This window comes from Phyllopteryx taeniolatus, chromosome 13 (assembly GCF_024500385.1).
Source record: "Phyllopteryx taeniolatus isolate TA_2022b chromosome 13, UOR_Ptae_1.2, whole genome shotgun sequence".
NCBI lineage: Eukaryota > Metazoa > Chordata > Actinopteri > Syngnathiformes > Syngnathidae > Phyllopteryx > Phyllopteryx taeniolatus.
The window spans coordinates 679977-693136 of NC_084514.1; the positions used below are offsets into that span (position 1 = coordinate 679977).

General features: G+C 44.7%; 1 protein-coding gene across 5 annotated transcripts in view; it reads right to left on the reverse strand.

Moving 5' to 3' along the window:
• The window catches only part of kif26ab (kinesin family member 26Ab), a 62461-nt gene that overhangs the window by 23085 nt on the left and 26216 nt on the right, over nt 1-13160 (reverse strand). For 4 of the 5 annotated variants that reach the window (XM_061795281.1, XM_061795280.1, XM_061795283.1 and 1 more), the window contains 2 exons: nt 11261-11737; nt 5425-5636 (listed from right to left, as the gene is read on the reverse strand). In XM_061795281.1, coding sequence (XP_061651265.1) covers nt 5425-5636; nt 11261-11737 — 689 coding nt within the window. Of the gene's footprint in view, nt 1-1389; nt 1528-5424; nt 5637-11260; nt 11738-13160 lie in introns of those variants that run through there. The other variant, XM_061795285.1, reaches the window with a different exon arrangement.

Below are 13160 nucleotides of genomic sequence, written 5' to 3' on the forward strand. Positions count from 1 at the left end.
CCAAGGCTCTTCGCAGCAAGCAAAAATGAACTGTATAGTTTGGAAGAAACATTTGTATTTACTAATGATGGAACCCCTTGGGCATTGGATCCGCTGTCCAATTGAGTTGTAAATGCTCTACGCGGGCTGTAAATGCTGACCTTTTCTTCCTAAATCCACATATTTAGCCCTTTTTATCACCTCCACCAATATAATGAGACAAAGGCAGCTCTTTGTGTGCGGTGACAAGTAAGTCCAGAAGTCCTCTCATGACTCCACGAATGAAAGGAATCTATCAGTAGTGCCTCCGGTTTGAATCCACATGGACCAGGGGTGAGCACATAGCCTCACGTCAGCACTTCAGCTCTTTTGTTTGTCAGACATCCACCCTCTGCAGGCTATGTGAGTGGGCCAGACAGACTGACTGACTCAGAGAACAAGGCAGAGCGCGCTCACGCAAGCCGCACCGCACACTTCGCTTTGGTTCTCACTTGCAGGTTCGCGATGACAAGCGCAAGCGATACCCCGCCGGCCGTCGCGATAGTGCGCCTCAGCCTGCTGCTGCAGGGCAAGATACTATCACACCTCGTTATCCAAGCAAGGAACCACACTCACGGAAAGTATACTGCAATTGCAGCACCAACATAGAATCTGAATCTGAACAGCCTATATATACTACCATAGCAACTGTTTGGTAAGAAACATGAAGCGCTGTGAGTAGATTTGAGCCCAAGGGTTGTACTGTTGGAGGATTTGTCCTTGACACAACAATGCCAGGCCGGCTCTCCATCAACAGAGCCCAGCTGGGCTCGGATGGAATCGCACCTGGACTTTGTATTTGGGTGAGCGACCCCTCCGCGGCCTCGGTTGGTGCAGCCGTTTGTGTTTGCTGCCGCATGGTGAGCAACCATTAATCCCACCAGTAAAATAGCAGTCAGTGTTTTATCTCAAATCCCACCGCCTCCGTACTTCCGATTGCACCATTTGCTGGCACGGGCATGTGTGCTCGCCTTCAACAGATTGTTATGAATCCTTTCTCATTTGTCAGGCGGTTTGGAACTCGCTGTGTTAACATTACAGTAGCACCTCAAAAGAGAGCCAGCATTTCAGCAGTGTGTTTTCTGCTACGCTAGACATTCTGCTCACACGCTTGCCCCAGTGGAGGAATCCATCTTGCGGTGGCTTGACAACACAACCATTACCCTCTCACCTGCAGGGAGCAGACAGTCCAGCCTCAACTATACAAAAACGTACAAAAGAGAGAGCGGGGTAGAGCAGATAGAAACATACTTTTGAGAGCTCTCAAGAGCAGCGTGCAGATACAGGAAACTACGGAAAAATTAGACCACAAACACAACCGAAGCATAATACCCTTAAGTAATCTGAATGTTGTGTATGAACACAACTTACGTGACTCCCACAGTTTCTGAATCTAATATTCTTCCATGCAGTTGCACATCTCCGGTTCGAATCGAGCCCGAGCTGGCTTTCCGAAAGGCATCATTTACAAGCACATTGGTCCGTCGTGCTATTCGTGCCATGTGGATCCACACTCACTCTGCGCTCCACATAATCTGCCTCGCCTACTTGTCAGGAGTCATAATTCCTGCTGTCAATCACTGCAGCCAACCAAGCAGCGCTGTCCTCATTTGTCTGCCTTCACCACCACTAAATTAAACAATGAAAAAAAGTATTGGGACATGTTGCCATGACACTTTCAATAACTGGAAATGGAAGTGAATAGGCAGCCGGTCTGTCTTCGGCAACAATAACATTCATATCCATTTCACCTTTAACACCCTTAACATTTTAAAAACCTTTAAATCCCTCTAGCAACACCCACTACGAACTGTACTCTCTGATAAATGAGTCCTCTCTTCACTCACACTCACAATTCACTGATCCACGTTTATCAATATAACAATCATTGGCAAGTCCCCACCCTACCTTCGCTCTCTGCTCACCATGCATACCACCACCCGCACTCTCCATTCCACCAGTTCTATCCATATCTACATTTCCAAAGTCTGCACAACGTTTGGTCAATCTTCTTTTCAATATTCTGCAACAATAATAAAACTCACCCCATTCATTCCAATATTTTTGTTAGTGAGGGATCCTGTACATGATCGCTGCACCTCTTTTTAGCCTGTCATGAAGCTTTTATTCACTATGTGCTACAATGTAATGTACAGTACAATGTAAATATGGAACTATATCACATTGTACATTTGCTTTTATTTTGCTTTGCTTTACTCTCCTGTCTGCAGTAAGGGCAGCATTGCAAACGAGAATCTGTTCTCAATTGCCCTACCTGGAAAAATAAAGGTTACATTTAAAAAAAAAACACAAAAAAAAAACCTGCCATTCTTCTAGAAACACTTTGTGTGAAATTTGGAGTGTGAGTCCATTCGGAATTGTCCATTCATCAAGATGAGAGTTTGAAAGGTCAGAGGTGACTGATATTGGCTCACTCCGGTGGTTAATGGGGTTTGAGGTCAAGGTTCTCAAGTTCTTCCACACTAATGGACAATTATGTATGTTATGGACATTGCTCTGCGCACTGGAGCACAAACATGCTGGATCAGAAAAGGGCCTTCCACAAACTGGTGGATGCTAAGGGATTTAGCCCAACCCAAATGGATCGGTTCATTAAAGAGGTACAGTGTGTCCCAATCAATACATTTGTTCCTGTAGTGTAAAAGATAATGCCTTGACAACCAACCTTTTAACACCCTTACAACTACGCAATTATCGCAGTTGGAGGAACAAACATTCTACCATCTCTCCACTTTTATACACAGTTCTAGTGGATGAAGAGATGCTTGTCCCTCCATCGGACTAAATTCCAGTTTAGTCCAAAGCCAACAACATGTTTCTGTGGTGACTCAGAACAGTTTGAGGGGACGAGACGCAGACACAAAAGCAAGAAGGTGAGTGTGCCCGATTTTACAGTAAAGTTAAACTGGGAGTGGCAAATGAAAAATTGGAAGCAAGCACACTCCGCTCTTGTTTGGAGAACTGCGCAAGCGAGACAGTGAGAACGAGCGCTAACGAATAACGTCTGTTTAAAATTTGTGGAAGGTGTGAAACTTTCATTCTATTTTATACGAGCTTTCTAGCACAGATTTTCACCTGCGGATGGGATTAGTATGAGATTGCTAAGAGTCACGCACAGAGTCTGCACACTAACAGAAACAGATTTTGAAGAGTCTAATATCACAGCAGTGGTCTCAGGTAAAAATGAGCAGACTAAGCAGAATACATTGAAAACTGAGCAGTCGGTTCCTCCCTGTAGCTCCCCGTTGAGAAATCCCACGGGCCTTAGTGGTAATAAACACAGCACAATCAGCAGGTGTTAATGGAACAGGAATATGTGAACAGAAAAGGCAGTTATTTCTACAGTCCTGCCCCTGATACCAAGCTCCACCTGGTTTCATTGCACAGCGTTGTGTCAATATACTAATCATAGGCTCCGTCACAAGGCAATCAGTGTGTACCGTCCGTGCTAGTCGGCTGAACACAAGGCTCTAAATTCATAAGAGCCACCCGCCCCCAACCTCTACCACACACTGATATGCACAACGACCAGTTAGTGTTAGACCCCTGGCTGTCTGTAGAGTCAGGCTAATTGGTCATTACTGACTTTTAAGCCTCTTTGCAAAATGATTAGGGAGGAGACAGGGCTCCAATGTAATATTTGATATCATTTAGCCAACAACAACATGAAAAAGAAAATGAGGACAAAGATTAGTGCTAGAATAGTGATTAGTGCAAGAAACTGTGATTGCTGCGCTTGAGTTATCAAGGAAACAATACATGAATTCAGATAAAGGTGTTTCATCGTGAAGAAGTTCAACAATGTTACTTGTTTGTTTCTCACGACGGTACAAACGCAAGAGCTGCCTGACTGAAGCTTATTGCAGTCGAAGTAAAAAATCATCTGCAAGTGAAATGTTGCAGGTGAATGTCAAAGAAATGTCCAATGGTTATTCAGCTCCATCATCCTGGCCCCAAGGATTTGGACACAAATCCCACTAATTGTATCTTTCCACAACAAAAAGGAATACTAATCATGTGGGTTTGTCAATCAAGACTCAAACCTAAAAGACACTCATTTCTTTGCATAGTTTTTTTCTCATCATTGCAAAAACACAGAGAGGAGTTCAATTTGAATCAGTGTTTAGGACACAAAGACAAAGAGAAGGAGATAACGATTCCAATAATATTTTGGTAGCTAGCAACAGCTGCAGAGGGTCAGGAAGCTACAAATCAGACACAATGCATCTCCAACCACCTTTTTTGTATGTGTGGTATGTTGTTCATAGCATCGTAACAATTCTCCTGCCAAGTTCAACACCAGATTCCTGCCAAGCAAATTATCTTTGGGATCAAATGAAAGGTGGGACCGTTGACTGTACTTCCATCTGCACCTCCTCTAACCCACCAGGACCTGCTGCAACGGAAAAAAACAGATTCACCTCACCCTCTTTTTCCCCCCCCGAGGGTTAGTCCAAACTGTCCGGCCAGTACTTGCTCTTGATCATAATCTCTTTTGGTCATCTCCAAAGAAAACACGACAACTTATAAATCAGTGTCAGGAATCAACCCTGTGTGGGTCACACCTCCCTGTTGTTCAGGCCTCTGCACTTATAACAGAAAGGGAGGCGCACAGCAAATTGGTGGACTTGGAATTCTCCTGCATATTAAAAGCGCACCACAATCCCTTCTAATTCCTACTAGAGAAAAAGCTGAGCCCCCTCAGTGATGTCCCACGGGCTTCTTGTCACAGTCCCGTCACTGGTGTTCTCTCCCTCATGTGGTGGAGACCTTCAATCGTCCCCATGCATCTTCCCTTTTGTCAACATTCATTAGGAGTGCAGAAAAGAGGCAGGGATGTATGCACTGTCCAAGATGCCGGGCGGGGAATTTATCAGGGACAACATAACACACTGCACCCGCCATCCGCTGTACTCACCGGGATCGTCGTAACAAAAGAACATGGTCTTATTCTGGGATGCAGAGCCACTAAACAGGCTCACTGAACGGCCCAAAAAGCTCCAGTAACAATAGCAAGCTAGAAAATCTTTGGAAGTTTTCAAAGTGAAATAAAAAGAAAGAAAGACAGAAAGCAACGGAAATCGGACATGAAATACCTCAGGACAATACACAGCTTAACCTAAGCCCCTTTGTGAGTTTCTCTCCCCTCATATTAAATGCGTGCCTGTAAACTGAAGCTTCATTTCATTTTGAGATGGAGCGTGTCCCACCGCACGCCGTCAACCAAGCATGGCCACGGCATCACCCCACATCAACGTGAACGCCACCGACTAACATCTCCAAGGGCAGCGAGTCTCCTCGCGCCCTATGCTCACATGCTTTCATTAAACAGCTTAATCTAGTCAGTCAACATTTGGATATCAGCAGCCTGGGGGAGATGCTTACCTGATGAAGAAGGAGGCCGCTGCAGATGAGGAGTGTGTGATGGAGCTGGATGCACTGGCGGTGGGGATAGGGATGCCCGTTGTCATGGGGGCTCTGAGGCGACAGGGTGCCAAGGTGCTACTCTTGGTACCGCTGTTACTGGCGGTCATGGTGTCGAGCGACATCACGGAGGTTGTGACAGCTTTGCCGGCGTCTCCCATCAAGCTCTGGGCCTGTTGGCACACAGACACTGAGCAAAGACTACAATCTGCACCTCCTTCCACTCCATTGACTCCCCCCTCTGCCGAGCTCTGCTACAGATGGACGGACAGATGCCGCAGCCAGTGTCGCTTAGCTGGAGTCAGCGGCCTCGACTGCCGAGAGGAAACAGCATCGATTCTGGCCACCCTATTGAGGTGGTTCTGGCCTGTAGTCTACTGCAATTAAGTCATGACCCGCATTATATTTCTAAGGAAAGCACATGTAATTCATTTCAATAAGCTCCCGTGTAGCTCTGCCTGCTATTGGACTCATCAGGAATGATTGAAATTGTGACTATTTTAGAGGTGTAAACAAATGACCAAACCACAACATCATAGTAAAAGGTTTGTTTCGTTCCAGTCATGATTATATTGAGGAATGAATTAACAAGTACACAGAGAGCACAGAACCCAAATAATAATTCCACACATTTTTAACATTTCATTGGAATCTTGTCTTACCATTTATTCCTCACTATTAAGCGTGGAAATTGGGTGTACAGTGAACCCTTGTTTTTCAGGTAGATCAAACACATTGGAAATGTATTTCAATACAAAATAAGAAATAATAATAATTGCGAGCTAAAATTAGGAAAAATACTGTGTGTTGTAGTGTCTGTGGAGATGCATGTGCCTTTAAGGCGGGACCTGGTGGAGTGGCGTGTAACCGACAAGTCTGTGTGTGGGCATCTGAGTGTGAGCTGTGGCTGACAGCTGTTTCAGCTCTCTTTCTCTCTCTCTCTCTCGCTCTCTCCATATATATATATATATATATATATATATATATACATACACACACACACACACACATATATATATATACATATATATATATATATATATATATATATATATATATATATCACTGATGGTGCAGTGGTACACTCGCCTGACTTTGGTGCAGGCAGCGTGGGTTCAGTTCCCACTCAGTGACGGTGTGAATGTGAGTGCGAATGGTTGTCCGTGTCTATAAGTGCCCTGCGACTGACTGGCGACCAGTTCAGGGTGTAGTCCGCCTTTCGCCCGAAGTCAGCTGCGAGCGGCTCCAGCGTCCCGCGACCCTAACCAGGATGAGCGGTGTTGAAAATGGATGGACGGAAATATATATATATGTGTGTGTGTGTGTGTGTGTGTGTGTGTGTAAACTTAAAGTGTATAAACTTCCAGCTTCTTCCCTCAGGTAGGCGCAATCGGTCAACGCAAACTCAAACAAGCAGACATTCAAACAGCTTCTTCCCTCTTTTCCACCTTGCCATTAAATTGTTCGATGCTAAATGACACTCCGTGGTGTGTTTGTATGTTTTTATGTCTCAAAAGTATTTTTTTGTTAAAATGGTACTAGAGCGGCTCCATTTACCGGAGACAAATTCCTTGTGTGTTTTTGACATACTTGGCAAATAAAGAGGATTCTGATTGTGAAAAATGCATCAGTGACTATCGCTCTCCTTTTGCACATGCAAGGGCATTACAGTAACAATACTGTATAAACACATAGAAAATGATACCATGATATAGCAGAGGATATAGCACTGTAGCGAGAGGTCACTATAACATCTCTGTGTGAATGTATTTGTTATAATGCATTTAAAAAGAAATGTTTTGTTGTCATTATGTCCTCTGTAGTATGTCCTCTCACGCTAAATGAGAACGACACACATTTGGAGTTTCATCAACCAACTGTTTGGTGTAATTTCAACTGGAACGCCTTGACGTTGGATTACCTAAACTCTGAGTGGGGTATTTCAAAATTCCAGCAGCCTGGAATGCAGTATAAGACCATAATGGACAGCACAATGGCTCAACAACAAGAGCACATGGAAAAATACATGGAAAGTACCTCAAGATGCAAATGTTAGTTGTATTTGCATTGTTCGTTTTTGGATTGTATTGTGTAGGAAATGAACATAGCTTAATGCTCACCCTAGCCACTCGTTCATTTTGCGGGACACATAACCAACAGCAGCTTACGAGAACTAGATTTATAGTGAGTAAAGATAATACATCGCACGATGACATTTATACAGTCTCTGTAGCAGCAATGACACAGCACTGTAGCCTGGGACATTTTTCCTTCACAGCTCAGACCGCTTGCATTTAGCACCTCGGTGTTTGCCCTAAATTCAACTGAAATAATAACCCTCCCAATCGCAGCGTGTGGCCTTTAACTGTCCGACATTTGTTAGTACGAGCTAGCAACTGCACTATTTTCACGGAGAGCCTGACATGTGAATGCTATATATCAGGATGTGAGGACATATTCACATTGTGATATTCACATGAGAGACTTGGCTGCTGCTCAAAGTGCAAAGTGCAAGCATATACTATTTTAAGATTTGGTTGAATGATCTAATCAAGCTTTCAAAGTGAAGGCCGGCACTAACTGTTCCCTGTGGGTTCTCCGTATCAGATTCATTCCTTTGGCGCTTGTTAGCAGTGTGTTTTTGGAGGTCAAGTTTTGATATCTTGTGGCTTTATCATGGATATGAAGTTGATTATCAAACTGTTGAATGTAAACTTGAGACTGAAAGTAGGTAAAAAAAAAAAAAAAAAGTGCAATGAGCCATCTACAGCTCGCCAGAGGCATGCTAGTTGGAACCTGGGCTCACGCCAGGGAAGTAGGCCCATTACAGTTTGCCATCAAATGCTGCAGTACTTCACATTCGGCCGTGCAGGAAGCTGACCTGTATGGCTCATCAAATCGTTCACAGATTGAGCCTACTAGATATGAGTTAAAAATCATCAGGCCAAAATTTCACAAGCACACGGGGACAGCTGGTTACAAGTGGAGTGCATCGGAGTATTTCCCCTGGTGTTGAGAATGAGGACTTAAACCCCTCAGCCAAGCTGCTCACTTCAGCCTTGGACAATCTATCCCCCCCCCACCCCAAATCAGGTAATTAGGCTGGGTCAGTAGAGCTTTTCGCGCAGTCAGTAATGAGCTGGTCTTCCACTCTTTAGCCTGTGTCTGATTTTTTGCCAACGAATAGCAAGAACATTGAGCAAGGAGGGAGACAAAGTTGGGGAGATTTGACATCATGGAAAAGGAAAGGTGTGCAACAGACTGGCAAGACAGACGCAAAAAAAGACAAAAGACAAAAGACAAAAGATTTCTCGAGAGTAACGAGTGAAGCAAGCAGCGGTGTGGCGGCAGTCTCCTGCGACCTAAGAGCTCACTGGTTAACAGACGATCACTGGCCAAGTAAAAGAGGTCCACTTAATCTTGGCGGTCACACTGTCGGCGGTCTGTGGCTAATGGAAACGAATGGAGGTGAGACTCTAAAATACAGATCGGAAAAGTGGGGGTGAAAGGGTGGAAGTAAAACACGGCTGCTTTTCTCAAGTGAAAACAAAAAAGGTAATTGTACATTTATTTCTTCACCCATCACGACTCAAAACGTAATTTGTGGCTCACTGCCATGCACTCCAACAGTAGCAGCAGTCAAAACTATGCTCAGAGATACAGCTAGGCTGCAGCGGCATCAAGCAACCTTTGGGCCAATGACTAAACGAGTCAACAGCAGTTGATTTTTTCTGGCTTGAGTCGGATAGCTTGAATTATGATGGGAATGAACATTTCTGAATCACCTTAACTATTTTTCATGACTCGAGGAGTAACTCGGTGGTCTGTTTTCAGAGAAGGTCATCGTGCCGGCTTGAAAATACAACAATACTCGGCATCGATTCAAAGGAGCCCATTTCTCAGGAGTCTGCCAATTCAAGAGGCGCCCAGATAATTTCAATTCCAAGGACCACAACTATTATTCCAGATATAAGGCATGCTCTTTCCCAACAGGGAATGGCAATAGATCCAAGGAGCACTAAATTGGGCTCAGAGTGGAACTGCTCTGGCCTCCCTGGCTTACACACACAAGGATTTCTGTGCACACACAATCCACACACAGTGAGTCTATACTTCTTTGTCTGCACAACACTGCATGCCCTCCTCACCAAAGGAGCCAAGTGGGAATCGTGAATTAAAGCACTTGCCTTCTGGCGCAGTGGACCACGAGAGCTGCTGTGGCTTTTTGTCATTCTGAAAGATCTGGTTTTAATCAATGACAGATACTATGGCAAAGAACAGCTACGTCCTGGTTGACTTCGGGACCCCTTTGAAGACCCAATGTCCCATTTCTGAGCCGCTTCTCCTCACTAGGGTTGCGGGCGTGCTGGAGCCTATCCCAGCTGTCATCGGGCAGGAGGCGGGGTACACCCTGAACTGGTTGCCAGCCAATCGCAGGGCACATCGAAACAAACAACCATTCGCACTCACAGTCATGCCTACGGGCAATTTAGAGTCTCCAATTAATGCATGTTTTTGGGATGTGGGAGGAAACCGGAGTGCCCGGAGAAAACCCACGCAGGCACGGGGAGAACATGCAAACTCCACACAGGCGGGGACGGGGATTGAACCCCGCACCTCAGAACTGTGAGGCTGACGCTCTAACCAGTCGGCCACCGTGCCGCTGACCCAATGTCCCGACACAAAAATAAGAATTCAATACACTACACTAGAGATGTAAAACACAACGTGGGTCGCAACAATTTTGGTTTTTTGTTTACAAATACGATTGGAATATATTGCCTGACTAACTAAGAAATAACGGGAAATGTATGTATGTATGTATAAATGTATTGAATTGGAGCGGTATCATTATCCACCCATCAGTTGTCATTTGTCCACGGGGTCTCAAAACAGTGAGATCACAATGGTCGGTTGATCATCGAGAATAAACTTCCCACAAGCAGCCAGTAAAAAAAACCACTGAGCTGGGTTAGTTTGAATAAAACACGTGCAGATGACTTCTTGTCGCTCATCAAGGAAGTGGAACATGAGGTGCCCCCGTGACACACAAAAAGCACAACTTTTTGACCAGTTGAGTACTTATCCAACATGACTGGAGAGTTACGGCGATGCTGTCAGTTGGACATTTGAAATCGCCTTGAGGAGGACGTCATGAGAATAGCGTTGCAATGACCTCTGACTTGTTATCCAGTTTATTCACCTACCTATTTATTCATTATGGTCTTTGTTTGAATTTCGGAACATATTTGTTTCATATGTACATATGTAAAAATGATTGCTCCAGAGAAACCACGAGTTTGACTGATTCACTGACAATTGAGAGTTCTTTGTCCAATGAATGGCTGTTGTAATCGCATGAGACCGGGAGCCGTCAAACGAATTGCCCAAATGGGATCGAGTTTTCTGAATCTGACTGGAAATAATGAAGAATTTTTCACTCCTCAGTAATGAGAGGCCAGCATTCCTACAGACAATTAAATTGTTCTTTATTCACGAGTCACTTGTGCTCTCATGAGAAAAAAAAACGGTTACCTCAGTATTTTATGGTTCATTTTTTATGTAAAATATTGCTGTCGTATTCCCTTAATGTCACTTTACGCTCGATGCGTGATGAGCTTGTGGCCCAAAATCACAAAGGAACTCTTAAGTGGTCAGGCTTACATTAACAGATAATGATGTTCGTGTTTTCTGCCGCTCAGGGATTAAAGCTTGTTTTACTGCCATGCTACTTTCAGAAAAAAAGGTCACTAAATGGAGTGTGATGTATATAAGGAAAGGCACAAAAATGACATACTGGTTTAGGTTGAGGAAGGAAGTTGTTGACCCTGGAGATGCTCCAAACGCCCTCAAGGTACTGCTGTGCTTGGATGGTGACAGAGCTCAGGGATCCAGTGAATTGCCCTCCTGCCACTGTCACCTGGACACTGGTCTTGGAACCTGACGGGACTGAGGAGTTCTGGGACCAGCACAGCCCCCGAGGCTGCTCCCCCAAGGACAGGACTGAGTGGGAGGCAGCTTGGCCTTTGGGCGTTTGGCTTGCATGGATGTTGGATGATGACAGAGCAAATCTTGATGGCTGCGGTAGAAAGGAAGAGGCAGGCGGGGCCGGCATGTCGGGGCTGAAGACGGGGACGGGGGCATGGAGAGTCTGCAGAACCTCCTGCTTCAGCTGGTGGAGAGGTGTGAAGCACACCTGGCAGCAGGTGACATCCCCTTCCTTGCTCCCAGATGTGCGGAGCTGCTCGAACAGAAAAGCTGCATAGCCCGTGTCCTGTAGCACAAAGAAAAACACACATAATAAGGGTGTTGGAATTCTTTGCACAAAATGTCCACACGCAAACATGTTGTTCATGTTTTCTGGGAGCGTCAGTGGCCTGCTAGTGGTTCCGTTCCCATGTTTGTTTAGACTGAGTCGTTCTGTCTGCATGCAAGCGGGCTGATGATCAGGCACGCGCTCATTTCATTGTGTATTGTGGGGAGCCAGTCAAGGCCAAAACATTTTAAACCATATGAGATGACAGAATAAGGGCCTAGTGGATTAGTAGAACATAATACAGACAATCCACATTTAAAGTCTGCAGTATTTGTATATATTTGGCCATCTTTCCACAGAATTTAGAGGCAAGGTCCAGTGAAGGTTTGTCCTTTTACTTCAGCACCAAGAGGGTTCCCTAGGGTGGGAGGAATGCTGAGGAGAAACAACAGCTGAAGTGAATGTGGCACTCAAAGCTATACAATTGACATACGATAAATGTCTCTGCGTGAAAACAGATGAGAAGCCAGCAAATGTGAAAATAAGCACCTTCTGAAGCTTCGAGGCACACCAAACTGTCAGTCACCTTGTCAAATTCTATGCGAGATTAGAACATACATTTCAATACAAACAAACACAGATACAATAGGCACACACACCCCCTCACAGTTTGTCTCTTAAGAGGCATAAAGGGGCATCGGGTTCTGGCCCAGTGGAGTCATGGCCTAAGACAGAAGAACCACAGTGCGCACATAAATGTTTATGAGGCCTTTGCGCTGTGGACGCTCCGAGGTGATCAAGAGGAGTGAGGAGGAAACAATAATGCAATGCCACTTAATGCATCAAACCTAGTAGACACCTAATACATCGGACCCAAAAGGCACTACAGTATAGAGGTACTGGAATCGCCTCTGAATTTAAAAAAGGGAAAAAAACCTCAACAAGAACTCTTTGTCTAGATCAAAACAAATATTTGGAGACCAATTATGTACAATGTTCCCCGACATATGAGCACAAACTCTTTATTAGGATGATTAACAGAGGCAATCCAACATAAGGAGTGTGACTAACTGAATGGCTTGCTGGCATTATGCTGTTGGTTGATGATTTACTGTGCTGCGTACCTGCTTTATACTTGAGCAGGTGGGAGTAGATTCCAAGCACAACTAAGAAACAGGTTGTACAAAGGCCCATAAATCATATATGATACAGAATCAAGTGAAATACTATATCTCAAAAGGGGTTAGATCAGAGTAAGACCCTCGCTTTATAAATACATGCAATTAGCTGTCACTTTCTGCAATGTATCCAAAAGAAATCAAACTTGGCTCCATGGGACTCGAGTGAAAATCCTGGATAAAAGCTAAAGAAAACAGCACAGCCTCCCCTTTGACTACTGTACGTTGCTTCCCAGGCAGGAAATTGAAGCCGTGTCGGAACC